General features: G+C 46.7%; 1 protein-coding gene across 4 annotated transcripts; it reads left to right on the top strand.

Annotated features, from left to right (window-relative positions):
- The first annotated feature begins 203 nt into the window (after positions 1 to 203).
- Positions 204 to 23,969, top strand: MTFMT (mitochondrial methionyl-tRNA formyltransferase). 4 transcript variants are annotated; one of them, XR_011380936.1, is made up of 10 exons: positions 204 to 465; positions 2,622 to 2,803; positions 7,081 to 7,195; positions 7,542 to 7,664; positions 10,085 to 10,187; positions 11,279 to 11,354; positions 14,712 to 14,803; positions 18,648 to 18,698; positions 19,520 to 19,602; positions 20,703 to 20,757. XR_011380936.1 is itself a non-coding variant. In XM_070054378.1 (10 exons), the coding sequence occupies exons 1-10, from the start codon at positions 257 to 259 to the stop codon at positions 20,898 to 20,900; spliced, it is 1,260 nt and encodes a 419-aa protein (XP_069910479.1). In that variant the 5' UTR covers positions 206 to 256; the 3' UTR covers positions 20,901 to 23,969. The 4 variants fall into 4 exon arrangements, 3 of the variants coding, with proteins under 3 accessions (XP_069910479.1, XP_069910481.1, XP_069910480.1); XM_070054378.1 differs by having other exon boundaries at positions 206 to 465; positions 18,648 to 18,726; positions 20,703 to 23,969; XM_070054379.1 differs by lacking the exon at positions 7,081 to 7,195 and having other exon boundaries at positions 208 to 465; positions 2,622 to 2,831; positions 18,648 to 18,726; positions 20,703 to 23,969.
- Positions 23,970 to 27,530: the final 3,561 nt, after the last annotated feature.

Genomic DNA, 27,530 nt, shown 5'->3' with positions numbered 1-27,530 from the left:
ACATAAATGAAGATACACTGTCTGGAAACACTATGATTTGTTCCCGGAAGAATTCGTTTGAGAGACTGGATAAAGAAAGCACATAAATGCAACCCTTGAAGGAGCGAATTCCTGCACCGGCTCCAGCACAAGTCACGCCCCCCGGTCCGCGGGCAGGCCCCGCCCCCAGCGGCGTGCAGGCCACGCCCTTCTCTTCCGGCGCCGTCCCTTGCGTCCCGACGCGCCTGCGCAGGATGGGCCGCCGGCTGCCGGGGCAATGAGGGCTCTGGCGCGGCGCTGCTGGGGACAGCGCCTGGCCGGTGGGGTGGTGGCCGCGAGGCCGAGCCCCCGGTGGCGGGCACTGACCGGGCTCGGTGGAGAAGACGGCCGGGACGCCCGGGTCCGCGAGAAGCCGCCCTGGCGGGTGCTCTTCTTCGGCACGGACCAGTTCGCCCGCGAGGCGCTGCGGGCGCTACACGCCGCCAGGTACCGGGGCCGGGGCTTGCGGGGCCCGGCCGCCCCGTGGCGGAAGGCAGCGGCGCCGGGGCGGTGTGGGCCCGGAGCCGGTGTCTCCTGGGAGGTCAGCCACTGGCGCCGGGGGCCGCAGGTCTGCACCCGGCTTCCCGCCCCGGGCTGTGGTGGCTTCTCCGAGCGCTCGGCGCGCCCGCGGGGCCAGGCCCGCACCTCCGGCCAGGCTGCCCGCTTCGCCTGCGAGGAGGCCGGGGCTCGGAGAGGTTGCCCCAGGTCATCGGCTGAGCGGATCGCGCCCGAAGCCGACCCTGCCTTCGGGGGCCCCGGTTTCTGTTGCTCCTCTACCCGCCCCCCCATCCACTGCGTGGCTTCCCATGGACCCTGTGGGCTACCCCTCTGCATGGCCCCGGCTCACTCCCCTTGTCCACGGAAGAACCGTTTTCAGTAATAAATAACCGCATAAGCCAGAACTCTCAGGTGTACATTTAGTGTTGATGAAATGCGGTGGGTGAGGCGGAGGGCGTCGGTGGCCGCCCCTGCGTGCTGTATCCTGGCGATGCCACACAGCAGTGTCCCGCAGCCGCCGAGGTTTTGTTCCTCTGTTCTGCGTGTCCCTGGCGCACCGTCACCTCTGTCCCATGCTCCCTGCAGATGCTTCGCAGCAGCCCCTGGTGCAGTGAGCCCCTCCCGTGCCCCCTGCACACACCCCTCTGTGCCCACTCCCCGCAGCACCCTTAACGCCACACTTGCTTCTCTGCACCCTCCAGGCCGCTGTCCCCGGGTTGCCACGGGAGTCTGTGGCTGCCTGTGTCCCGGCCTGGCCCCTGGCTGTTCCATTGCTCCTAAGCTTTCTGTTTAGTGCCTTGGTCTGTATTGCTTTTCTCCAAACTCCTCAACAGGTGCGGGCACTACCTGTTTAATAAGTAAATGTACACCCGCTGGTGCTGGAGTACTATGCAGGTGGGAACAAGGAGATAGTTCTACATGTTCTGCCATGAAATATTAATACCCATGGTAGATACTCTTGTCTGCTTTTTAAAAAGTATTGTTAAGATGGGGCCGGTGCCATGGCTCACCTGGTTAATCCTCCTCCTGTGGCACCGGCATCCCATATGGGCGCCGGGTTCTAGTCCCGGTTGCTCCTCTTCCAGTCCAGCTCTCTGCTGTGGCCCGGGAGGGCAGTGGAGGATGGCCCAAGTGCTTGGGCCCCTACACCCCATGGGAGACCAGGAGAAGCACCTGGCTCCTGGCTTCGGATTGGTGCAGCGCCGGCCGTAGTGGCCATCTGGGGAGTGAACCAATGGAAGGAAGACCTTTCTCTCTGTGTCTCTCTCTGTCTGCAACTCTACCTGTCAAATATTAAAAAAAATATTGTTAAGAGACATATTGTGGCGCAAAATTCCATAGATTAAAGGGATATAGAGTGAAAAGGCACTTCCTTCCACCTCTGCCTTCTGGTTCCTCTCTCCAGAGACTGTTCCATTTCTTATCTTTCTAGAAATACTGAATTCTAGAAATACAAGTGTGTGTGTTTTACCCATTTTTTAAAAAGACTCGCACAGTAGCATACGTAGGAAAGAACAAAATGCAGAACAGTATATACAACAGCCTACTTGTATAAAATGTACTGTGTGTGTTTCTAGAGCTCGCTAGAATAATGCTGTCCACGGATGGTAGCCACCAGCCACGTGTGGCTCTTCAAGATTAAAGTTAAATAAAAAACAAAACTCAGTCTCCACTTGCACGGGTTTTAAACGTTCGTTGTTGGAGAGGCAGAGAGAGGGGGACAGAGAGCTCTCCCATCCACTGATTCACCCCTCACATGACCACAGTGGCTGGGGAGGAGCTAGGAACTGGGATCTGGATCCCGGCCTCCTGTAGAGGTGGCAGGGACCCGGCCACTGGAGCCGTCACAGCGGCCCCCCGGAGTGAGCATCCACAGGAAGCTGGCGTCAGGGGCCAGAGCTGGGTCTTGAACCCAGGTCCTCTGACATGGAACGGGGGTGTCTAAACCACTAGCCCAGACGCCACCTCTACTCTGGTTCTCATCACTTAACCCTGAGTCCTTCACGGCTTTATTCCCGAAGATGATTTAGCAGTGTGCGACGCCGTTGAGGGCCGAGTCGTTCCCTTACCACTGCTTCCTTTTTCTCCCGGCCTTTCTAACATAGGGAGAACAAGGAGGAGGCGCTGATCGACAGATTGGAGGTGGTCACCGTGCCCTCGCCGTCGCCACGAGGGCTGCCGGTGAAGCAGTTCGCAGCGCAGGCCCAGCTGCCGGTGCACGAGTGGCCGGACGTGGGCGCTGGGGAGTACGACGTGGGAGTCGTCGCCTCGTTTGGCCGACTTTTGAGTGAGGCTCTTATTCTTAAGTTTCCCTAGTAAGTTTTATTTTTAAGGAAATACAGGCTCGTGACCTTGGTCTGTATAAAGGAACTGGGCGTCTAAAATGTGATAATTTGAACATGAGTGATACTTTCTTTAGTAGCATTTTCTTTTAAAATAAAGACTTTTTATTTGTGGCATGAATTGCCAACATGTGTTAAGTTCCTTATCACTCTCTGTGGCCTTTGATGTGAATTCCACGTATGTGCTGACAGCTCCCAGGTTGGTCCCTCCAGCCCAGCTCTTGCCTCAGGTTCTAGCTGCCTAACACCTGCTTTCTCCTCCTAGCTCGGCCTGGATGCTCATAGGCACCTTATGTTCAAGATGCTCAAGGCTGCATTCTTGGACTTCGGCCTAACATCTGCTCCTCCTAGAATCTGTATCTCAAGAGGTGGCACTTCATTCTTCAAGTTGTATAGGTCCAAGAGCCTAGAGTCTTAAAGATTTATTTTATTTATTTGAAAGGCAGATTTAGCGAGAAAAGGAGAGACAGAGAAAGATCTTCCATCCACTGATTCACTCCCCAAATGGCTGTAATGACTGGGCTGGGCCAGGCTGAAGTCAGGAGCCAGGAGCCAGGAGCCAGGAGCCTCATCCGGGTCTCCTACATGGAGCAGGGGCCATCAGCAGGGTGTTGGATTGGAGGGATAGCAGCTGGCGCCCATATGGAATGCCCGCGTCGGAAGCGGCGGCTCTGCCGTCTAGAGCACAGCACTGGCCCCCTCGAGTCATTCCTGATTTCTTACCTCCCACCGCATACCAGGTCCATCAGGAAATCCTGCTGGCTCTGCCTTCAGAACCTGCCTGGAATCCGTCGTCATTCCCACTGCTGCTGCCCCCACTGTGCTGCCGTGGTGGCCTCCTCCTATTCTCTGCCTTCCCAGTGTCCTGCCTGGCCAGCAGACACTGCGGTCCCTTTCAAGAATAAGTTGGGTCACGTTGCTGTGCTCAGAAGTCTGGCAGTTCTTCATCCCGCTCAGAAGAATAAGCCAAAGCCCTGATGGTACCTGGCAGGGACCCGCGTGGATTGGGCCCTGCTGGCTCTCTGGCCACACCTTAACTGTTCCATCCTGGCTCCGGTTCCGTCTTGACCTTGCCAAGCGTTTACCTTCCTCAGGGACTTTGTACTTACTGTTCCATCTGCCTAAAAGCTTTTCTCCCTATGCCGCGTCTTAGTCCCTGACCCCCTTCCGTCTTGGCCCAAGTGTCTTGTTGCTAAGAACTTCTTTGAGCACTATGAAAATTGCAGTCTCCCAGCCGTTACCCCTGCCCGCTTCTCTGCTCTGTCTTCATCCACAGCCCCCAGCACTGTTGACCAGCTTTTATATACAGCATTTTGTGTTGTGTTGCTTATCTCCTATTCTTTGCACATGGGGTGCAGGATTTTTTTTTTCCTATTTAGTTTGCTGCCACTTGTATCCCCAGCACTTAGAACAGTGTTTGCACTTGGGTTGTGCCAGGGAATATTCATTGGATGAATAGGACTGGGCTGAACAGAGGACTTACAATATAAAACTTCACTATGTACACAACAGCTAATGTGCACACTGATGGAGACATCATTAAGCTAATTACAGATTAGTATTAACTTGTGAAGCAGTGGTAGATAGGTATATTAGGATAAGCAGCAAAGGTAAAGAGATCATTTGTTTGTTTCCCAGAAACCTTTTATTTAAGGTATGCAGACTTTATGCATTTCATAAATACAACTTTAGGAACATAGTGATTCTTCCCACCATAGCGACACTCCCACCTATACTCTTTTTTTTTCAATTTTTAAAATTGTGTTTATTTATTTTAAATTGACAAATAACAGATATATTTATGACATACAATTTGATGTTGTGATACACACACATATATTGTGGGATGATTAAATTAAGCCAATTAATATATGCTTCCTTATACACCAATTTTTTGTGGTGACAACACTTAAAATCTCTTCTACTAGCAACTTTCAGGCAAACATTATTATTCCTGTAGTCACCATGATGTACAATAAATCTCTTAAATATATTCTTCCTGTTTGGCTGAAATTTGTATCCTTTAGCCAACATTCCTCTAATCCTCGCCCTCTCCACCTCCCGTAAGTCTGGCATTCTCAATCTTGAAGTCAGGGTAGCATTTTAATAAAAACAAAAGTTTATTGGATGACTCAGGTCATACCCTAGATGTGTTGAAAAACCAAACGTGAAAGTACAGTTTAACTTGGACGCCTCCAGTTTCAAGCCTTCGCCCTGCTCACCTCTCAGGCTCGGCTCCTGGCATCTACAACCACACACCATTCCCTTGGTGTGCGGGACTTTCTCCTTCCACCCACCTTTCTTATTGTCTTTCCTTTGCTTGGAAAACCTCACTGTCTTCTCGAATACCCTTCCTATTACCCTCATTTCTTCACATGACCAACACCTGCTCATATGAACAGCACTTCTTCCAGGACAATTTCCCGAAGAATACTTCTTCATCCCTCTTATTCCCATTCTTATTTTTTACTAAGATCTATTTTCAGTTAACTTCATACACATAAGGTAAACTTTTATACTAAGGAGTTCAACAAATAGTATGAAAAAAACCTGTTCCTCAACAATTTTTGATTTCTCTTTTGATTTCTTCCATGACCCACTGTTCATTCAGGAGCACATTGTTCAGTATCCATGTGTTTTCATATGTTCTAGAGATTCTTGAGTTGTTGATATCCAGCTTCATTACATTGTGGTCAGAGAAGGTGGATGGTATAATCTCATTTTTTTTTTTTAATTTGCTGAGACTTGCTTTATGGTCTGCCCTGTGGTCTATCCTAGAGAAAGTTCCATGCACTGGTGAGAAGAATGTATTCTGTAACTGTAGGATGAGCAGTTCTGTAGGTGTCCGTTAGGTCTATTTGGTCTATAATGTCCATTAACTCTATTGTTTCCTTACTGATTTTCTGTCTGGTTGATCTGTCCATTGCTGAAAGTGAGGTATTGAACTCCCCCATTACTATTGTATGGGAGTCTATGTCTCCCTTTAGATCCATTAGCATTTCCTTTTTTTTTTAAACATTTCTTTTAAACAGCCAGGTGCCCTGTAATTAGGTGCATATACATTTATTATAGTCACATCTTCCTGTTGAATTGATCCGCTTCTTTGTCTCTTTTAACAGTTTTTGTGTTAAGGTCTAAAATAGATCACTTGATGGGGATTCTAGGAGTTTATTTTAGAAATTCTGTATACAAACTGAATGGAGAAAGGGTAATCATGTGACGGTAAATACAGTTTGTGTTTGTAAGATGCATAATAGAGTTTGAATGGTTCTCATATAGTAGTTTTAAGTGAATTTTAAATTTTATGTAAAAATTCCCAGAAGCTGTGAGCTATTGTGGAATATTTTTTTAAAGATTTATTTATTTATTTATTTATTTGAAAGGCAGAGTTACAGAGAGGCAGAGGCAGAGAGAGAGAGAGAGAAAGAGAGTGAGTCTTCCATCCTATGGTGCACTTTCCAGAGGACTGCAACGGCCAGAGCTGCACCGATCCAAAGCCAGGAGCCAGGAGCGTCTTCTGGGTCTCCCACGCGGTGCAGGGGCCCAAGGACTTGGGCCATCTTCCACTGCTTTCCCAGGCCACAGCAGAGAGCTGGATTGGAAGTGGAGCAGCCAGGACTTGAACCTGTGTCCAAATGGGATGCCGGCACTGCAGGTGGAGTCTTTTCCCACTAAGCCACAGTGCTAGCCCCTGGAATATCTTTTTAATTAAGTTTCACTCCTTTCTTAGGATAAGAGAATAAACATTGAGTTGGCCTCTGACTTTTTTTCCTTTCAGGTAATGTAAGACCAGATTAATAGTTTCTTTTAAATTTGGGGGAAAGTGTAATGAAAAGCAGGATGTTGGGGCCAGTGCTCTGGCATAGCAGGGTAAGCCGCTGCCTGCGATGCCAATATCCTATATGGGCGCTGGTTCAAGACCTGGCTGCTCCACTTCCGATCCAGCTCTCTGCTGTGGCCTGGGAAAGCAGTAGAGGATGGCCCAAGCCCTTGGGTCCCTGCACTGACGTGAGAGATACAGAAGACACTCCTAGCTCCTGGCTTCAAATTGATGCAGCTTCGGCCATTGTGGCCAAATGGAGAGTGAACCAGCAGATGGAAGACCTCTCTCTCTCTCTCTCTCTCTCTCTCTCTCTGCCTCTCCTTTTTTTCTCTGTGTAACTCTTTCAAATAAATAAATCTCCAAAAAATTAAATTATCTTTTTTTTTTTTTTTTTGACAGGCAGAGTGGACAATGAGAGAGAGAGACAGAGAGAAAGATCTTCCTTTTGCCATTGGTTCACCCTCAAATGGCCGCCGCGGCCGACACACCGCGCTGATCCGATGGCAGGAGCCAGGTACTTATCCTGGTTTCCCATGGGGTGCAGGGCCCAAGGACTTGGGCCATCCTCCACTGCACTCCCTGGCCACAGCAGAGAGCTGGCTTGGAAGAGGGCAACCAGGACAGAATCCGGCGCTCCGACCAGGACTAGAACCTGGTGTGCTGGCGCCACAAGGCGGAGAATTAGCCTAATGAGCCGCGGCGCCGGCCAAAATAAATTATCTTAAAAAATAGTAAGTTAACTGATAATGTCATGAGCTTATTTTAAAAAAAAAAGAAAGAAAAGCAGGATGTTAGTGCAGGTAGCAGTGACTGAATGATAAAGCCACTTGGCAAACTAATTTCTGCATTTTCGAACTCAGTGGCGTGTTGAACGTGCACCCCAGCTGCCTCCCGAGGTGGCGTGGGCCAGCTCCCATCATCCACACGGTGCTGCATGGAGACGCGGTTACTGGAGTGACCATCATGCAGATCAGACCCAAAAGGTGCAGTGCGTTTTCTTGGGACTCCTGTGATAGATGCTGATATCAGTCTGGGGGGAGGGGAGTGGGTGGATGCTACTTACTTATTTCTGTAGCACCAGAGTGCTTCCTTTGTTTTATACTCTGTGTTTTCTTCCTGGTTTCTCACTTGAGCCGTATGCCTGTGAGTACTCACACAGTGTCTCTCAAGTCGTTGTGAGGGGTTGGCATTTGGCACAGTAGTTAAGGTGCTGCTAGGGGCTCGCATGTCCCGTATCAGTGTGCCTGGGCTCACGTCCCAGCCCTCCCCACGTCACCATTTCCAGCATCCTGCTAATGCCCACCCCGGGAGGCAACAGGTGACAGCCCAGGTGGGTGAGTCCCTGCCACCCAAAAGGGAAACCGGGACTGAGTTCCCTGGCTCCTGGCTTTGTTCTTATCTGCTCCCAACTAACTGTTGTGGACATTTCAGGAGTGAACCAGTAAATGGGAGATCTCTTTCTCTCTCTCTCTCTGCCTTTCAAATAAGTAAAATTAAATAAATTCAAGGTTTTCTACATGTGAAAATATTTTTAAATGTGAAAATTTTAGCTTGTTAATTGAAATAAGTTATATTATTAACATCTGGGGTTTTTTTTAAAGATTTATTTATTGGGGGCTGGTGCTGTGACGTAGCGGGTATAGCTGCTGCCTGCAGTGCTGGCATCCCATATGGGTGCCTGTTCAAGTCCCAGCTGCTCCACTTGCAATCCAGCTCTCTGCTGTGGCCTGGGAATGCAGTAGAAGGTGGCTCAAGTCCTTGGACCCCTGCACCCATGTGGGAGACCTGGAAGAAGCTCCTGGCTCCTGGCTTCGGATTGGCTCAGCTCCAGCCAGAGCAGCCAGTTAGGGAGTGAATCAGCAGTTGGAAGACCTCTGTCTCTCACTCTCTGCCTGTCCTTCTCTCTGTATAACTCTGACTTTCAAATAAATAAATCTTTAAAAAAAAATTTATTTATTTATTTGAAAAACAGAGTTACAGAGAGGCAGATGCAGAGAGAGAGGGAGAGAAAGGTTCCACTGGTTCACTCTCCAAATGGCTGCAATGGCCAGAGCTGAGCCAATCCGAAGCCAGGAGCCTGGAGCTTCTTCCAGGTCTCCCACATTGGTGCCGGCCTGCAGCCAGGACTTGAACCGGCGCCCATGTGGAATGCCGGCACTGCAGATGGTGGCTCTACCCGCTAAACCACAGCTCCAGCCCCTGGATTTTTTATTAAAGACATTGTGTAAATATGAGATGCCTACCCCACCCCCCCAATTTGAGACACAGAAAGGAGAGAAGCACAGGCAGAAAACTCCCATCTGCCAGTCCACACCTCCAAATACCCATAGTAGCCAGGGCCAGAGTCAGGAGCTAGGAACCCAGTCCAGGTCTCCCACATGGGTGAAAAGGGCCCAGCTGTCTGGGCCATCACCTGCTGCCTCCCAGGATTTACATTGGTGGGAGGAAGCAGGCAACAGAGCTGGGAATCAAACCTGGCAGTGATGGGATTTGTATCTTAACTGCTAGGCCGAATGCCCATCCCCAGACATGAATTTTTGTTTAGCTGTTTTGAATCTTCATTCTCCTGGCCTTGGTTTCTAAATGACAATTAAAAAATACTTGAAGCCTGAAGAAGGAATATGTTGGTATATCGATGTGTAATAAAATTGTCTTAAATGTTTTTTCTTAAATTTTTTTCTTCATACCTACAATTAAAATTATTTTAAATTACTGAGTTTATTAGTGCTATACCTGTTACCACCTGATTTTCCCATAAAAAGCAGTAATTCACAAGAAGAACATGACATATGATTTATTTTAACTTCAGAAAAAAGGGAGAGGGTAGATGAAACACGAGCAGCGAAACTTTGATAATTCTGAAACCTAGGTGGTGTGTATGTGATGATTCCTGAGTCTATTCAGTCTTTGTGAATGTTGATCATTTGTCTTTCTTTTTAAAAAATTTTATTTTCTAATTTATTCATTTGAGAAATGGATAGAGTTCTTGTCCACTGGTTCACTCCCCAAGTGCTCACAATGGCCAGGGCTAACCTGGGGCCAAAGCCAGGATACTGGGCCCAGCGCTGTGGCCTGGTGGGTTAAACCGCCATTCCGGGTGCCAGTTTGAGTCCTGGCTGCTGCTCTGCTTCCGATCCAGCTCCCTGTTAATGTGCTTGGGAAAGTAGTGGAAAATGATGCAGGTGCTTGGGGCCCTGCACCCACATGGAAGACCCGGATGAAACTCCTGGCTTCAGCCTGGCTTAGCCCCGGTTGTTGCGGCCATTTGTGGTGTGAAACATTGGGTGGAAGATCTCTCTCTCTCTGTCTCTCCCTTTCTCTGTAACTCTATCTTCAAATAAATAAAATCTTTTAAAAAAATAGTAATCATGTTATTATTTGCTCTTTTCTTTTTTTTCACTAGGTTTGACGTAGGCCCGATTGTCAAGCAGGAAACCATTCCTGTGTCACCCAGGAGTACCGCGAAGGAGTTAGAAGTGGTGTTGTCAAGACTGGGGGCCAACATGGTAGGGTTCTGCAGTATCCCTCTGCTCTCCATTCATTTGGTTGTGATGAGCAATTCTGTGGCGTATAGTTTTAAGCTTCCATTTAAAAAATTATAAATAGAGTGGTTTCCATCCCTAACTTCCTAAAAATTAATCCACCATTTGTGATCGTGTGTAAGTCTTGGAGAATTTGTACAGAGCGGGTCCTTAATGAAAGCTTTCAAATGAAACAGGAGATGTCAGATGCTCCCTAGCACTTCAGAGTGAGGTCTTCAGACCACGCTTCCGGGTTTCACTCCGTACCTGTCAGACTGAACTAAAAGCCGGTTCCTAAGTGACTCAGCTTTCCTCCCACTTCTGGGCCTGAGTTCCAGGCATTTGCATCTCTCTGCCCTGGAATCCTGCTGCCCACCCTACCCATAGATAATCTTTCTTCTCTCTGTGGCTTTGTACAGCTCATTGAGTCTGCAAACAGTAGGGTCTTAATGATGCAGATGCTTAGTGATTAAATATTATTCCTATAAATCAGTTGATTTTTATACACTGCAAGAAAATATTTTCCAAGCTATGTGGATGGCACTTCCCATTCTGGGCACTCACCTTGAAAGTGACCTTACAATAGTGCATGCCTTGGCTGTGTGCCAAGTCTGTCCTCAAGGGATTTTTTTGTCTTACTTTCCCAGCTAACCTTGGAGATATTATTGCTGTCAGTTGTTTCACAGATTTATGACATTGAAGGCCAAAGACAAGTTAAATAACGATGCACAGCGAGACGACTAGTACTAGCAGAACTGGGATTTGGCCTGTGACTCCAGGGTACATTCTCAGTCCTCGAGTCCTTGCCTGCATCCTGTGGTGGGGAGGGAGCAGGGAGTGGGGAATCAAGCACGGCTCGTCCTGATGGCAAGAGCTGGCACAGCCGAGCAAAACCCAGCACTCTCTGGAAGCACATCAGTGACCTAGAGGTAGAGAGAGCCACGTCTCACTGAAACTGTCCTCATAGCCGGAGTCTGTTCACTGCCCAACCCTGCCACAGTCTCATGGAACAGACCTGTAATGCGTATCTGCTCATGCTCCTCGTTCATCGTGAGTGCATCACTTTTCTCTTGTAGCTTATTTCAGTTCTGAAGAATCTGCCTGAAAGTCTGAACCGTGCAAGGCAGCAGCCAGCTGAGGGGGTGACGTACGGTGAGTGAAAGCCACAGAGGCTGAACATCTTTGATATGGTTTGTCGTGATGCATTGAGCACATGGACGTCTTTGCTGTACTTTTGTTTTTTTGTTTTTTCTCTAAGATTTATTTACTTATTTGAGAAGCAGAGTTAGAGAGAGGTCTTCTATCTGCTGGTTCATTCCCCAGATAGCCACAACAGCAGAGCTCGGCCAATCTGAAGCCAGGAATCAGGAGCTTCTTCCGCATCTCACACGTGGGTGCAACAGCCCAAGCACTTCTGCTTTCCCAGGCTATTAGCAGGGAGCTAGATTAAAGTGGAGCAACCAGGACTCAAACCGGTGCCTGTATGGGATGCCAGTGCCACAGGTGGAGGCCCCATTTCTCCTTAGTTTTGACTAAAGGCTGAGTGCCCCTCTTTTATTTTGGAAAGTGTTATAACCCAGAACTAAATTGAAAGACTAGTATTGTAAATACCAGTTTTACCCCGGAGTCAACAATTACCACTATTTGGCCATGTCTCTCCGTCTCTGTCTCTGTGTGTGTGTGTGTGTGTGTGTGTGTGTGTGTGTAGTAAACTTTGCTTTTTCATTTAGTGGTTTGAATCATGATTTTTCATCTCTAAATTCTTTAGCATGCATTTCCAAGAAAAATTAATTCCCTAAAAGCATCCAGTGTCTAGTCCATATTTAAGTTTTCCTAATTGTCTAAAAATCTGTTTTATACTTTTTTGAAGATTGTAATTAGAAGCTGTTATTAGTTTTAAATTTCTAGTCTTTTTTCTTTTTTAAAGGGAGAGAGCAAGGGAGCTATTCCACCTGCTAGTTCACTCCCCAAATGCTTTTTTTTTTTTTTAAGATTTATTTATTTATCTAAAAGTCAGAGTTACACAAAGAGAAGGAGAGGTAGGGGGAGAGAGAGGTCTTCCATCCACTGGTTCACTTCCCAATTGGCTGCAACAGCCAGAGCTGTGCCAGTCCAAAGCCAGGAGCCAGGAGCTACTTCTGGGTCTCCCACGCAGGTGCAGGGGCCCAATGACTTGGGCCATCTTCTACTGCTTTCCCAGGCCATAGCAGGGAGCTGGATCGGAAGTGGAGCAGCCAGTTCAGATTGGTGCCCATTTGGGATGCTGGCACTGCAGGTGGCAGCTTCACCCACTATGCCACAGTGCCAGCCCCAAATCTCTAGTCTCTTTAATCTAAAATGATTCCTCCACTATTTTTCCCTTGCTCTGTCACTGACTTTTTGAAAAGTCCAAGCCAGATAACTAATTGGTTCGTTTCCTGCCAGTGCTGTTTGGCTTGTTTTCTTCTGCTTGGGTTTACTGTAAATTAGAAATTCTAAAGGTTTAATGAGATTCAGGTTTAAAGTTTTTGGAAAGAGTATTTCATAGATGATACTGTGTTTCCATGACATTTGTTTCACTTCGTTTTTTTTTTTTTTTTTTTTAACACCCACTGTGGTTGTTTTTTTTTTTTTTTAAGATTTTATTTATTTATTTGAAAGTCAGAGTTACACAGAGAGAGAAGGAAAGGTAGAGAGAGAGAGAGAGAGGTCTTCCATCCGCTGTTTCACTACTCAATTGGCTGCAATGACTGGAGCTACGCCGATGCAAAGCCAGGAGCCAGGAGCTTCTTCCAGGTCTCCCATGCAGGTGCAGGGGCCCAAGGACTTGGGCCATCTTCCACTGCTTTCCTAGGCCATAGCAGAGAGCTGGATTGGAAGTGGAGCAGCCGGGTCTCGAACTGGCACTCATATGGTATGCCGGCACTGCAGGCAGCGGCTTTACCTGCCGGCTCCTCACTTTGGTTTTAATTTAATTTTAATTTAATTAATTTAATTTGGTTTTAAAATTTTTCTTTATGATTTTACTTTTTGAATAGACGAAATATATAATGATTCAAAAGCTAAAACTAATTAAAAGGGTACATACGGAGAAACCTCACTTCAAATCCAGGTTGCACCAAAGCTAATGAAGCTAAGTTTGGTCACTTGGTTGAGATGGTGCCCACCAGATTGTCCAATATAAAGAAAATGTTTTCCCTTTTGCAATTAGCAGGTAACCCATGGGTTAATATTTTAATTTTTAAAAAAATTTTTTTTGACAGGCAGAGTTAGACAGAGAGAGACAGACAGAGAGAAAGGTCTTCCTTCCGTTGGTTCACCCCCCAAATGGCCACCAAGGCTGGCGCGCTGCGCCAATCCAAGGCCAGGAGCCAGGTGTCTCCTCCTGGTCTCCCATGCGGGTGCAGGGCCCAAGCACTTGGGCCATCCTCCACTGCACTCCCTGGCCACAGCAGAGAGCTGGCCTGGAAGAGGAGCAACCGGGACAGAATCCCGCACCCCAGCCGGGACTAGAACCTCTGCCGGCGCCACAGGCAGAGGATTAGCCTAGTGAGCCACGACATGGCCACGGGTTAATATTTTAAAGCTGTGCGAACATCCCTATTTATTTATTTGCTATGTATAACATAATATCACTATTATAATACTAGTATTATTGCTTACAGTAAAACACTGAGTAAGATACAAACTTTCTTTGAAGGTTTTTTGGTTGGTTTTATTGTTTGGTTTTTGACCTTAGGAGATAAACTGCTAAGGGTATACAGTCAGATTATAATGTTTGTTTCTTTTTTAATTCAACCTTCTTTTTTTCTTATAAAAAGGTGTATTTTGTGGCCAGCATTGTGACTCAGCAGGGTAAGCTGATGCCTGCAATGTCAGCATCCCATAGGAATGCTGATTCATGTAATCAGTCCTGTTTAAGAAAGGGTATTTTTGTGTAGTCTGACTTGTCCATCTTTAATTGTTTCTGGACTTTGAATCACAGTTAGAAGAGCATTTTCTACTCTCAATGTTATAAACAAGTTCACTCATTTTTTAAAATATTTATTTGAAAGAGTTACACATATATATGTATATATATATATACATATATATATATATGTAAAGAGATCTACATATAATATAGATCATATATTTAAAGAGGTCTTCCATCCACTGGCCAGGGCTGGGTCAGGTTGAAGCCAGGAGCCAGGAACTTCTTCCATGTCTCCTACATGAGTGCAGGTGCCCGATGACTTGGATCATCTTCCAGTGCTTTCCCAGGTGCATTAGCAGGGAGCTAGATCAGAAGTGGAGCAGCTGGGACTCAAACCAGTGCCTATGTGGGATGCCAGCATTGCGGATGTTTTCTTTTGGTACTTGCTTGGTTTATTTATTTTTACTTTATGTTATGGAAAATTTTGAACATGTATATAAATGTTGAGAGAATATTGTAATGAATTCTCTTGAATGCATTACTCAACATCAGTATTTATCAATTCATGGACATTGAACCTGATAATCATTCTTGTTCTTGGCTTTATCTTATAGCTCCTAAGATATCTGCTGGCACCAGCTGTATAAAATGGGAAGAACAAACTTCAGAGCAAATATTCAGACTTTATCGTGCCATTGGAAATATAGTAAGTTGGCGAGTCAGGTTATAGTTTTATCTGTTTGGGTTTTCTTGTGCATTTTATTTGCTTTGTAAATGTATTTAGGAATGAATCTGAAACTGGACCTAGGAAATCTGAAATTTTTCTTTTATGTATTGTTTAAACTTTAAGTCTTTATAGAGGCTTTAGAATTCATAAAACATTTCCAAGTATCTATTTACAATGTCCTATAACCAGGTTTTATTATCCCATTTCATAGACACTTGGAATGAAAATGAGATGACTAACTTAGGGGTATGCAGTCACTACACAACAAACCTAAGTCTTCCAACTTCTAATCCATAGCTTTTTCCAGTATGTCTTTCTGCTTTTGGCCAATTTTCTATAATCAAATTCCCAAATAACTGATTTCCACACATGGTACACAGAGTAGAGCTGTAACAGCTTATTAAAATTTCTAAGTTAGGCTGGTGCCGTGGCTCACTAGGCTAATCCTCCCCCTGCAGCGCCGGCACCCCGAGTTCTAGTCCCAGTTGGGGCGCCGGATTCTGTCCTGGTTGCTCCTCTTCCAGTCCAGCTCTCTGCTGTGGCCTGGGAAGGCAGTGGAGGATGACCCAAGTGCTTGGGCCCTGCACCCGCATGGGAGATCAGGAGGAAACACCTGGTTCTTGGCTTCAGATTGGTGCAGCGCGCCGGCCTTGGCGGCCATTTGGGGGGTGAACCAACGGAAGGAAGACCTTTCTCTCTGTCTCTCTCACTCTCACTGTCTAACTCTGCCTGTCAAAAAAAAATTCTAAGTTAAATTCTCAGTTCATTGATAAGTTTGTGAGTTGTGTTTTTTTTTTTTTTTTTCCATTTTGATAGCCTCTTATATTATTGGCACTCTGGGTTTACCAAATCGATGACTCTTTTTTTAGATTTATTTGTATTTATTTGAGAGGCAAAGTTACAGAGAAAGAGAAGGAGAGAGATCTTCCATCTGCTGACTCATTCCCAAATGGCCACAACAGCCAGGGCTGGACCAGGCCAAAAGCCAGGAGCCAGGAGCTTCTTCCAGGTCTCCTACGTGGGTACAGGGGCCTAAGCACTTGGGCCATCTTCCACTGCCTTCCCAGGCCACAGCAGAGAGCTGGATCAGAGGAGGAGCAGCCAGTGCTCGATCCGGTGCCCACATGGGATGCCTGTGTTGCGGGCAGCGGCCTAACCTGCTGCACTGCAGTGCCGGCCCCCGTGGAGGGCTTCTCATACTGAAATCGGGTAGGATGTCCTCACCATGCCAGATTCTTCCGTGCAGCCTCGTGTTGTTGTGACTATCATCCCCTGTTAAAGTTGAGTGTATTGAGATTAACCGTAGATAGTGAACTGTTACTGAGTTTTGCTCGAGGTCCCGTTGTCACTTACTAAGTCAGAGCTAAGTTTTGAGCAAGATCTGTCCGAGTGCAGATGCTGTGCTCTTCCTGCTGCAGCAAAGTGGCGTCAGGAAACAGGGACTTCAGAGGCGGAAGAGCTGGGTTCTCCTCTCTGCTGCTTTGTAGACTGTGACTTAGGAGACAGGGGAGTTATTTGACCTCTGAGCTTTAGTTTGTTCGTGGGAGGATAAGAGCTGATAGAATGCACAGAAAACACACAGTACCTGGCACAGAGCAAGCACTCATTCAATGACAGCTGCTATTATTCATCCTCCCAGTAAACAAAACAGTCGCTGAAGGCCTGTTGTGTGTCAGGTGATGTGCTAGGGCCTACAGATAGAAGTGGTGTGGGAGGACAGGCACCAAACAAGCCAATCAATAAGAAAAATCCCAGAGAATGTGAGAGTTCCATATGGTAAACTGAAGACTCTCTCAGGTGGGTAGACAGAGAGGCCTCGAGCTGATGTTTAGGCTGACGTCTGAGTGGTGACTGTGCTTTGGAAGTAGCATTGATAGGATTTTGACCACGTTATGTTTGAGATACTTGGAAGACATCCGGGTAGAAAGAGCAAGCAGACAACTTTCTGAGCTGCAGTTTAGGCCCATAGCTTGAAATCTTTTCACATCTCTCTCTTCTGCACCTGCCCTCTCCCATTCCCTGGGAAGAGCTGTGTGCTGCGAAAGGCTGGGCACCTATCTCGGAGTCGGCATGAGCTGCTCGGCAAGACCTCCCTGTTCTCTGAGAGTTACTTCTGCAGCTCCAGCGTGCCCATCCGTCAGGGTCAAAGGAGGTAAACGGATTTAAATCCGTGCCAGCATAGGGTTTTGCCAGCAGTGATAGTGGGTACTGCAATTGTATTCTCACCATCCCTCTCCTTTCTGCAGTGCTCTGATGAGAAGGTGAGTTTCCCTCCGCAGGCCCAAGAGCTGTATGTTCTGAGCCTGTGCCCGGCATGTTCATTATTCTCAGTAAACGTGAGTCCTTTTCAGTCAGCATGATTGAGAAATCCTTTGAGGGGCTGGCATTGTGGCACAGCAGGTTGAGCTGCCGCCTGCGATGCCTGCATCTCACGTGGGAGGGCCAGTTCCAGTTCCTGCTGTTCCACTTCCAATCTAGTTTCCTGTTAATGTACCTGGGGGCGGTGGATAATGGCCCAGGGACTTGAGCCCCTGTCACCTGTGTAGGAGACCAGGATGGAATTCCTAGCTTCTAGCTTTGGCCTGGCCCAGCTATTGTGTATATTTGGGGAATGAACTAGCAAATGGAAAATATTCTGTCTGTCTCTCTCCCTTTCTCTCTTTCATCCCTTCTGTCTCTGTCTCCTTGCATTTCAAAGGACTAAATAAATAAATCTTTAAAAATTGAAAATAAAATAAAAATGGAGCCCATGCTTTGGCATGGCAGTAAAAGCCACCATCTGCAGCACTGGCATCCAGTGTGGGTGCCAGTTTGTGTCCCAGCTGCTCCACTTTCAATCCAGCTCCCTGCTAATGCACCTGAAAAATAAGTAAATTTAAAAATTAAAATAAATTTAAAAAACTTACTCATGGAAAAAAAATCACTGCCTCCAAAAGTAAAAATCAGCAAATTAAGAAAAATATTCATAACACATACAAGAGTTAAAAGGGTACTTTCCTAAATAAAAAAAAAAAGATTTTTGCAAATTAGTAAGAGATGAACAACCCATTTTTTAAAAAAAATACAAGCAAAGGAGCAAAGGGCATAAATACACAGTTTACAGAGAAATAAGTAAACAGTAAAATAAATATGTGAAAAGTTCATCAGTCTCACTAACCATAACCAGCAATAGATTGCTTTTTATTTTTTACTTATCAAGGCGATTTAACAGCAAAATATTGTTGCTGTATAACTCAGGCATCCCACTTAAAAGCCCACACTACAGCTATTTCCCAGAATATGTAAGTGCTCAAAGGTAAACCTGCAAGGCTGTTTATATTTTATAATAGCAAGAAATTGAAAAATATCCATCATAAAGGCATTAATTGCATAAATTATGAATCTGTAGACAAGTGTGTAGTAAAGAAAAGTTGTCCATGTAAAGTAACAAGGTCCTTGTAAACCTGTGTTCTAGAATTTTGTAATAATATTTGTTGGCAAACAGGGAAATCCACTTCAAACTTAACAGTGGTTACATCTGGGGGTGGGAATATAGACTTGTCACTTTTTAAAAAATGATTTTAACATAACTGCTATAATGCTTGGCATTTGTTAAAGTGTACATTTTAATTGGAAATATTAGATACAAACATCGGTTTAAAAATAATGTTCAAGATCTTACAAATCCTGGAGGATCATGCTTACATTCTGGGTCATAAATTTAATGGCTGAGTTCCCACTTTCTCTGTAAATGGGAGAAAAATCAGAGCAGATTAACACAAAATAGGAGGGCTTGTGGGTTGAGTGTGTTCCGTTCTTACCCCTGCTTGTATTTTATTTGCAGATTCCGTTGCAGACACTCTGGATGGAGAATACTGTTAAACTTCTGGATTTGGTAGAAGTTAACAATTCAGTCCTTGCTGGTACTAACTGAACAGTTGATGTTGAAGATGTTCTCACTACAGTCTATTAGAAATTGTGTTCACTTTACATAGTTACTAAAAATACAGATTCTTTCTGTTTCGGTTCAGTAATGATAATAGTCTACATTCACTTCTCTTATTCTTTGCAATGTCTGTTCACGTGTACTTTCATATTTAGTCATCACGAGAACCGGGGAAGTAGGCAAACTCCTAGTGCTATCCTGTTTAAAGCTCTGTGATTTCATACCTAAAGGTGTGGTTAGCTCCTTTCTGTGAATATCACAATGAACGTATGCAGGCTGCCCAGTGAGAATCTGGGCCAGGGCACTGGCTGCACACTGCAGGTGTGTGTTCTAGGGCCAGTCAGCGCCCTTCTAAAGTGGTAGGCAGGAGGGTGAGCTGCAGAGCTGGGCTAGTCCAGGGACGGTTAGAGCTCCCCAGGTGCCTAGGAACTGGGGCTTGCCCGGGCTAAGATGGGAGGACCAGCTTGAATCTTCCAAGGTAGCCTGTGTTTCCCCAAATGGCCACACCAAACTTGCAGATTCGGCACTTCAGGCGGTCACCAGGAGATGGGGTGAAGGCCTTATAGCCAATGTATGGGAAGCTGCCCTTTGGGTTCATGATGTACAAGTGCACCATGCCTGACTCACTGTAACTGTGGAGGTAGAGTCAGGACATCAGCAAGGTCGTCCTTGCCAGTATTAGTTCTGCCTCTCAAGGTGGTTTTTGATTTTCAAGGAGTACCATGAAGTTGCATAATTATTTTTCTCTTTCTCTCTCCCGCATTCTTCAGATCTGAAACTAACAGGACAGACTGTTACTCCAGGTTCAGTAATATACCACAAGCAGTTGCAAATACTGCTGGTTTGTTGCAAGGTATATTTTCCTTTAGTTTGAAATTCCCATTCTTGTTTTACTGAGTTTATAGTTTGTATCATTTATCATTTTTAGTTCAGATTTAACTCAGTCACTGCCTGTGCATCATATTGGGCCTATAGACAGCTTGATTTTCTTAAGAAATGCTGGAATTCCTAGCATAACTTTTTGCGAGTGATGAAATTTTGCCAAGGCAATATTGTCACTCAGTAAAGAAGATTCAGTGACTTGAATGCTGTCTGAGTACTTGGATTATTCTAGCTTAACCAACAGGCTCTTGTGCTTGGTAACGTGAAAGACAGTCATATCCATGTGTCTGGCTGAGCTACCGTAGGGCAAGGCTCCTGCTTGCTTTTGTTGCCCAGCAGTGCTTGGAGAGATTTATGAGCTGTGCAAAGCGACTCTGCAACCACTGCACGGCATGTTCCTGAGAAGCGTTCCACCTTCCGTTTCCTGTCATGTGCTAATGCTCAGGAAGAGCATGGAGCATGTTTAAAATGGGTGATGGGTTGACATGCCGTACACAGACCGTGGGGCTGGAAGGCCTCTTCATCCCCCTGCAGTGGCTCCAGGTGCCTTGTTGCATGTCTGTGTCCTGCTGACCTTGGCTGGGTCTGCCTAGGTAGAGTATCGAGTGTGGTTTGCTCTCAGAACAGGGAGGCAGGACACGTGAATTTGAGACTCACCAGTTGTGCCACCTCAGACAAATAGTCACCCACCCCTGGGCCTCGGTTTGCCCTTCGAAAGTGCCTTTGCCCTTTCAAAAGTGCTTCGAAAGTGACACTGCTTCTGCCTACCAGTTGATTATGTTTAAATGACCGCTCACAATAAGACACAGACGTGCTCAGAGAGCCCTACAGCACCATGCAAATGGCACACACTTTGCTCTGCTCCCGTCAAGTGTAAATAAGTGTAGTCTCCCCCTGTAATAAACTTTTAGAGCCAAGGGATTGTGTGTGTGTGTGACCCAGTACGGTGCTATTTGCAGCTGGGCATTTTGTAAAGGTTGGTTTGCTTCCATGTTAAAAACTTTATAAAATGTCCTTAGTTTTTCAATTTGGCCACCCCTGCCTATTCACTGTCTGTCTCCTGTCCTTTAGGATGGCTGGATTGGCGTCCGATCAGTAATGCTTAAGAAAACACTCACAGCTACTGACTTCTACAATGGATATCTGCACCCTTGGCGCCAAAACAATTCCCAAGCTCCACCAAGCCAATGCAGATTTCAGACTCTCAGACTTCCAGCGAAGAAGAAGCTGGCGAAAACAGTTGTTGCCATGCAACAGTGCATTAAGTAGGAAGAAGATGGACAAGAACCTATTCCATATTTGTCACTTATTAAAAGCCTTATTTATAAGGAATTGCCTTGACTTTTAAAATAAAAGATGACACTGTTGGAGAAAGAGAAGATTACTGTCAAAAACATGGAAGGCCTCACTTTCCACTTGTTGAGTAATGGTAAAAAGCAGCATTTTTTTGAATAACAGAAGTTTAAATAAAATTTGGATGTATAATGTCAACCTCAAGGAGATTATATCATGCCCTAAGAGCAAGGGCAACTAACTGGCATGTGAATAGATTTTGAAGACAGGTTATTTTTAAAAACTGTGCAACTGTTGATTTTTTAAAATTAATTAATTTGAGTGGCAGAGAGAACTCTCATCTGTTGGGTTCCCCCCTCCCCTCCCAAATAGCTGTAACAGCCTCCAGCTGGAGCCACAGCCAGGAACTGGGAGCTCACTCCAGGTCTCCCATGTGGGTTACCTGAGCCATCACCACTGCCCTCCAGGGTCTGCACTGGCAGGGAGTTGGAGCCAGGGATCAGAGCCAGGTGCTCCAGTGTGGGATACGGGCATCTCAATTACTAGGGCCCCCTGCTGGGGGGTTTGCGATCCTTCCATGTTAGCTTTTCCTGCCTAGAGTTACCAGCTGAAGTTTTTTACTCAATTGTTCATTCAACAACAGAGTGATTGTATAATTGCTCATCCAACTTCAATGAGAAGAAGGAAGCACTTAGAATAATTACTCCAGGCCAACAGGCATAAACCAGGACTCTCCCTGTCCAGGCAAATGAGGTTGCGTGGACATCCTGGGTATTGAGTGTTTGTTGTGTAACCAGCCTCAGGAGGCAACCATGAAAGCAGACGTAATGCCATCACGAGCATATAATGGAGACACCAGAGCAGGTGAACAGTGTGAGGTTCCAAACCATGAGTCCACTGTGCGGGCAAAGGCCTGAGGGGCACTGTCGCACCGCAGAGGCTCAGGGGCTGCAGAGGAGGCTCTTACGTGCGGTCTGCTAATGGGTCCTTTGGCTGGGCAATGGGAGCGTGGTTACCCTTGTATTATTTTGCTTCAAACCATAAATCTGTATAGTCTCTTACAGGGATGAGCTAGTCATTTATGAGAGTACTCCAAAAAGTTCCTAGAAATGGAATTAAAAGTTAAGGTTATGTTGCTGCAAAAAAAAAATCTTGAAATACATGCACAATTTTTTCATAATGTGCAGTTTTTCCACGAACTTGGGAATGCCTCCTGTGCAGTTTGTTGGTTCCTTTTCTCCGGGGGCCCTTGACTAATGCATCACCACGGTCTAACTACTCTCTCGTCCCGTCTCGGGCCCGCAGCGGTATTTGCTCCTCTGGGTGGCAGCAGCAGCTTGCGGAGCTGCCTTAGACCAGGAGGAGGAGAACAGTTTTAGGACAGGAGTGGATCTGTGTAACTCGGAATGTCATTTTAGAAGTGAAACGCGGCCCACCACCAGCTGGCTAGTGACAAGCCCAGCATGAGGACCTGCGGACTGCAGGAGACTTGATGAGAAGAAAGGATTTACTCTGGTTTAGAAGACGAAAGCAGTGTCTCTGAGCATAAAATCGAGCTCCTGAGAACAGCTGCCAAAAGGATGTTTACTGCGTTTATAATTGTTTTTGAAGGCAATACAACCTGGTTTCATCAAACAGTCTCTAGGTGAGAATACAGTGCAGCATTGACAGGCAGTCCTAGAGTCTGCAGACCCAGCCTGGCTCCGGCCGCCACTGCATGTAACCCGGGCTGCTTTGTAACCTCTCGGGGCCTGTTTCCATAGCCACTAATGGACAGATTGTACCTGCTCTGCCAGGGCTGTCATGAGGACCAGAAATGATAGGACACCTAGCCAGTGCCTGGCTCACAGCGGGTTCTCAGTACCATTGCTATTAGCTAACATTTACCATGTTCCAGCGCGAGACTAAGGACTGGATCTGAACTCTCTACTTTTATTTTTGCAATAAACTTGTGAAGCAGAGACTGGCAAGATCCTCATCTTTCCAGAATGCCAGAATTCACACTCCAGCCATCTGACTCCGATGTGCAGGCCTGACTGCTCCACTACCATGCCTCTTTGCACGCTTTTTTTTTTTTTTTTTTTTTTTTTTTTTTTTTTTAAGATTGATTTGTTTGTTTGTTTGGAAGGCAGAGGGAGAGGGGGAGATGGTCCATCTGCTGGTTCACTCCTCAAATGGCCACAATGGCTAGAGCTGGGCCGATCAGGAGTTTCTTCCAGGTCTCCTACATGGGTTCAGGGGTCCAAGCAGTTGGGCCGTCTTCTACTGCTTTCCCAGGCACATTAGCAGGGAGCCGGATTGGAAGTGGAGCAGCCGGGTCTCAAACTGGCATCCGAATGAGTGTGGGTACTGCAGGCACCACAGCACCGGCCCCTGCAGGCATTTTTGTCCTTGATTAAGGAATGTAAGGTGTTAGGCTTCTGTGCTCAGAAATGAATTGAAGGACATGTAGATACTGTGCTAGACAATTTCATAAAGATTTTAGTTTTTTCTCTTATTTTTTTACTTCTAAGATTCATGAAATTTTCTGGAACCCTGCAGAGAAAAGCTGCTTCTTTTAGGGCAAAATAGTGCAACTCTTGTCTTGTGGTGCTCTGATTGCTGTTCTTCCAGAAGGTGGATTACAGGGCGGTGTTCGGCCCAGCAGCTAAGGTGCCAGTTGAGACGCCCACACCTCATTGGAGAACCTGAGGTTCATGCTGAGCTCTGGCTCCCGACTGCAGCTTCCCTCTAGGGCAGACCTTCAGAGGCACTGGGGACAGCTCAGGTAATTGAATCCTGCCACTCACACGGAGACCTGAATTGAGTTCCTAGCTCCCAGCTTTAGCCTAGCCCAGTCCTGGCTATTGTAGTCATTTGGGAAGTGAACCGACAGGTGGGAGCTCAATCTGTCTCTCTGCTTCCAAAAGAGAGAAAAGGAAAGAGAAAATTACTCATTGTTACGTTGGCAGGTGATAGAAAAGATGGGGTACCTTTGCTTAGGAACTTTTAAAGGGTAATAATGAGCAAACTGTTTCCAATAATAAAATTTTGCTTTCTGTTAAATAGGCATTTCTGTTTGTGGGTCCTTTTTAGAAGCAAGGAGGGGAATACAATAAAGAGCAGCTCTGGGAAGGGCTGTGTAATGTCTTTAAGCGTGTCTCATACATGTACAGAATTTGGAAAGAACTTTATATCATGTAGTCCAAACTTGGATTTGTGTTTCAGAGAAGGGAGCCAGCCCTACAGATAACTGCCTTGCCCAAGGATAGAACTCAGGTTTGCGTCCCAGATGACAGTAAATTATCAATTACAAGTAACTGTATATAACTTCGGTTTGATGCAGCTTTTAGGGAGAACAGCCATGTCAGCATCTTTGTCAGGTGGTTCTAGAATGCCCACTCCACGCCTGCTCTCTAATCCACTGCAGTCTGCACTTGACAGAGTTGGTCTGGCAGTGAGGGGACAGCTTCACTTCCGATCCTGGCTCTCTGCATAATTTGGTGGGCAGCACTGCAGTGAGTTGTGCGCTGGGAAGCTTCGAGTGGATGGTATTACAAGGATTGGATTAGTCTGGAAAATCAAGTACTTCTCTTTCAGTGTTTCACACGTCCATGGCCCTGGGGGTAAAGAGGGGTGTCCACTCCGACGGGAGGCATCCAGGTAGAGGGCAGAGCATGTACCAAAGTCTAGAGGGCTGAGGCATCATGGGAGTGGAAGGGAGCACACTGGGCTCATGGAGAGCAGAGTGGAGAGCCAGACCTGCCGTAGTCTGTGTAACGTGGACTTTAGCTGGAAGGCAGTGGGGAGCTACTGAAGGATTCAGAGCAAGGAAGCCACGTGGACGTAGTTGCTTGTAATTATTTATTTATTTATTTGACAGGGTGGACAGTGAGAGAAAGAAAAAGGTCTTCCTTTTCCGTTGGTTCACTCCCCAATGGCCGCTGCGGCCGGTGCACCATGCTGATCCGAAGCCAGGAGCCAGGTGCTTCTCCTGGTCTCCCATTTCTATCAGACAAATAATACATAAATGCGTGTTTACATAAACTAAAATACTAAATCCAGAGTCAAAGTTCTCCTGTGCCATCCCCTTTCCCTTCATCCCCAGTTCCTCCTCCTCCTCGGAAACCCTATACTATTTGGTTTCTATCTTCCTCAGCATTTAAGAAGTACATTTGCTTTTAATATATGTGCATATAAATATACCTAGGGTTATTGTGAAGGTGTGTTTTAAAATATTATCCTGTCAAAATATTTGGAGAGCCAGCCGGCCATCTGTTCACTTTTCATGGTACAGCATATTTTGCGAACATTCCAGTTTTGTAATGAGATGTGCACACAGGGAGTGGTGCCGTGGGAACCATGGGGCCTGCCCCAGCCAGGACAGCTGCAAGGGGCTACAGCCGTGTCCCCCGGGGCCGCCTGCACTGTGGCCCGCGGGGTCAGAAGTGTGCGGCCTGCAGTTGTGCAACAGGACAGCTGGGATTCACAGATATTAAATGTTCTTTGTTGGGATTCAGGGAGCAGACGGTGCTTACCATGTGTCGGGGAACAACTGAGGACACAACCGGGACCGGTGGTCCTTTACTAAGGGAGACAGAACCTTCATTATTTTCATGTTTGGTCTTTGTTACAGAATAAGAGAGTAGATCGTTTGTGAAATATATCTACATTATGATAGGTTATTAGGTTAAAAGTTCTTAGCACCATGTAGCAGAACAAGGACTTCTTTATGCAGGTATATCCATAAGCTTAGATCTCATGAAAGCTATTGCTAAAGAGAGGTTTAGGGATATGGGGGTCTAAGTTTGATGAAAAGATAGGGATAGATTTATTTACTCAATACATTCAGTATGTCCTTTGTGTCTACTGATGCCTGGCCAGATCATGAACTAAGGCACTGGTTCAATCATGCTGTTCCCTTTGCTCCGGGCAGCTTCTGGTCCAGCAGGACAGATGGAAACCAGTGTAACAAACGCCCACCATAGGTTTTAGGCCCAGCCCGTGGCTTGTTGCTGATTCTGTTAGGTAGGAAGTTAGATATGAGCTTATGTGTGTGTAACAGGCCTAAAGAGAAGACTTCTATGTCCAGCATATGCATCTGCATCTCAAAGTCATCCTGATAATGTTTCCGGTATTCACATCCTGCCCTGCCCCCTTCTGCCCCCTGCTACCTGATAACCTGCCAGGTGGGGGGGGGGGGTCCCCCGCCCCTTCTGCCTGACAAATCTTCCACAATCTCCCAGATGCAGCTCAGTATCTGCATTTCAAACACCCTGCTCAGGATCCCCATTCTCCAGGGGTCTTGCTCACCCTTCCTCTAAACTCAGGATGGTGCCAGCTAGCCTTCCTCCAGTCTGATACCTTCAGGGGAAAACTCAGAAGTTTTTCTATTTACATCCAAAAAGCCCTTTGTTCCAAGAGGAGCAGAGGTGGGGAAGCAAGACCCCTCTCCTTAAAAACCCCTGGCCTCAACTGGACTGCGCGCTCAGCCCTCTGCCTCTCTGCTGAGCCGCCGACCTGCCTGGCCAGGTGTAATCTCTCCACTCAACCATGTAACCTGGCTCCTTCCCCCCGTCCAAGCGACTGCACTGTCTCTCAGGTCCCGTCCGGAGAGGTGCCCATCCGTTCTTGCGGATGTCCCTACCCTAATAAACTTCGCTACTTCTACTTTCCACTACTCTGTCTCATGCCTGAATTCTTTCTTGCACGAAGAACCCTGCCATTCTCCAGTAATAATTCCACTCATTAAACTATTCCAAAATCCTCAGAACAATCTCCCAAGGTTAAAGCCTTCCATGGAAGCCTGCTCTACAGAGTGTACACACCTGTGTGGGGCTTACAACAAAGACCAGTTCCCGTGACTGACCCCCACTCCCGAGGAGGTGATTTGGAAATCAGTAGGCGAGGGTGTCATCCTGCTCTTGGGAAATGTGTTGGGGATTTGGTCAAATGCTGGCCTGGAACCCAAGGTTCCTGAGCCAGAGGACAGAGGTCATGACTGAGGATGCAATTTAACTGGAATCTTCCCTGACCTTACTCCCATGGGCAAGGACACAGGCTTTAAGCATATTAGAGAGAGGCACTGAGCAGGGCCTTGCCGCAGGGTCCCTTAAAAGCTCCCAACAGGAAGCCTTCCATGCCATTCATGTGTCATACCCTCCTCCAGTGCAAACCTGGAAATGTTTAACTGGGGAAGGGAGTCCGAGAACAATGACAGTGAAGCCATTCACATGCCTCCGGGCCTTTAAAGGAAAAGTGCTGACAGAGGCAGGGTGGGAGTCTGTTCCCAGAAATGTCCCACATCGGGAGCACGAGGCTGGAGGCACTCGTGTGGAGACAACGAGGCGTCTGTGCCTGCGCCAAATGGTATATAAAAAACAGAACTTGCCAAGAATAGCCACAGTCCTGTTCCCCAAAACCGGGAACCCAAACGAATCTCCTCAAAGCTTTGCAGGACGGGAGCACGCAAGCCAACTGAGCGCAGAAGCAGGTGCCAGGGGCCAGACGTCCCCTTCGTCCACGCCCACAACTTCCTCCTGGGTGCTCACGTCACACAGGTGACCTAGAGTCGACCCAGAGGAAACCCGGACCTCCCCCACGCCCGCCGCACCGGATGCGGGCTGC

The sequence above is a fragment of the Oryctolagus cuniculus genome, chromosome 12 (assembly GCF_964237555.1).
Source record: "Oryctolagus cuniculus chromosome 12, mOryCun1.1, whole genome shotgun sequence".
NCBI classification, from domain to species: Eukaryota; Metazoa; Chordata; class Mammalia; order Lagomorpha; family Leporidae; genus Oryctolagus; species Oryctolagus cuniculus.
Note: the sequence above shows the minus strand (reverse complement) of the source record. Positions and strands in the feature narration are given on the sequence as shown.

Bases quoted from the DNA above. Each gene is read 5' to 3' on its own strand.
- MTFMT (XM_070054378.1), top strand. From the start codon at position 257: ATGAGGGCTCTGGCGCGGCGCTGCTGGGGACAGCGCCTGGCCGGTGGG. The intron at 14,804-18,647 runs GTAAGTTGGCGA...TTTTATTTGCAG, and splicing joins ATCGTGCCATTGGAAATATA to ATTCCGTTGCAGACACTCTG. The intron at 18,727-19,519 runs GTACTAACTGAA...CGCATTCTTCAG, and splicing joins TAACAATTCAGTCCTTGCTG to ATCTGAAACTAACAGGACAG.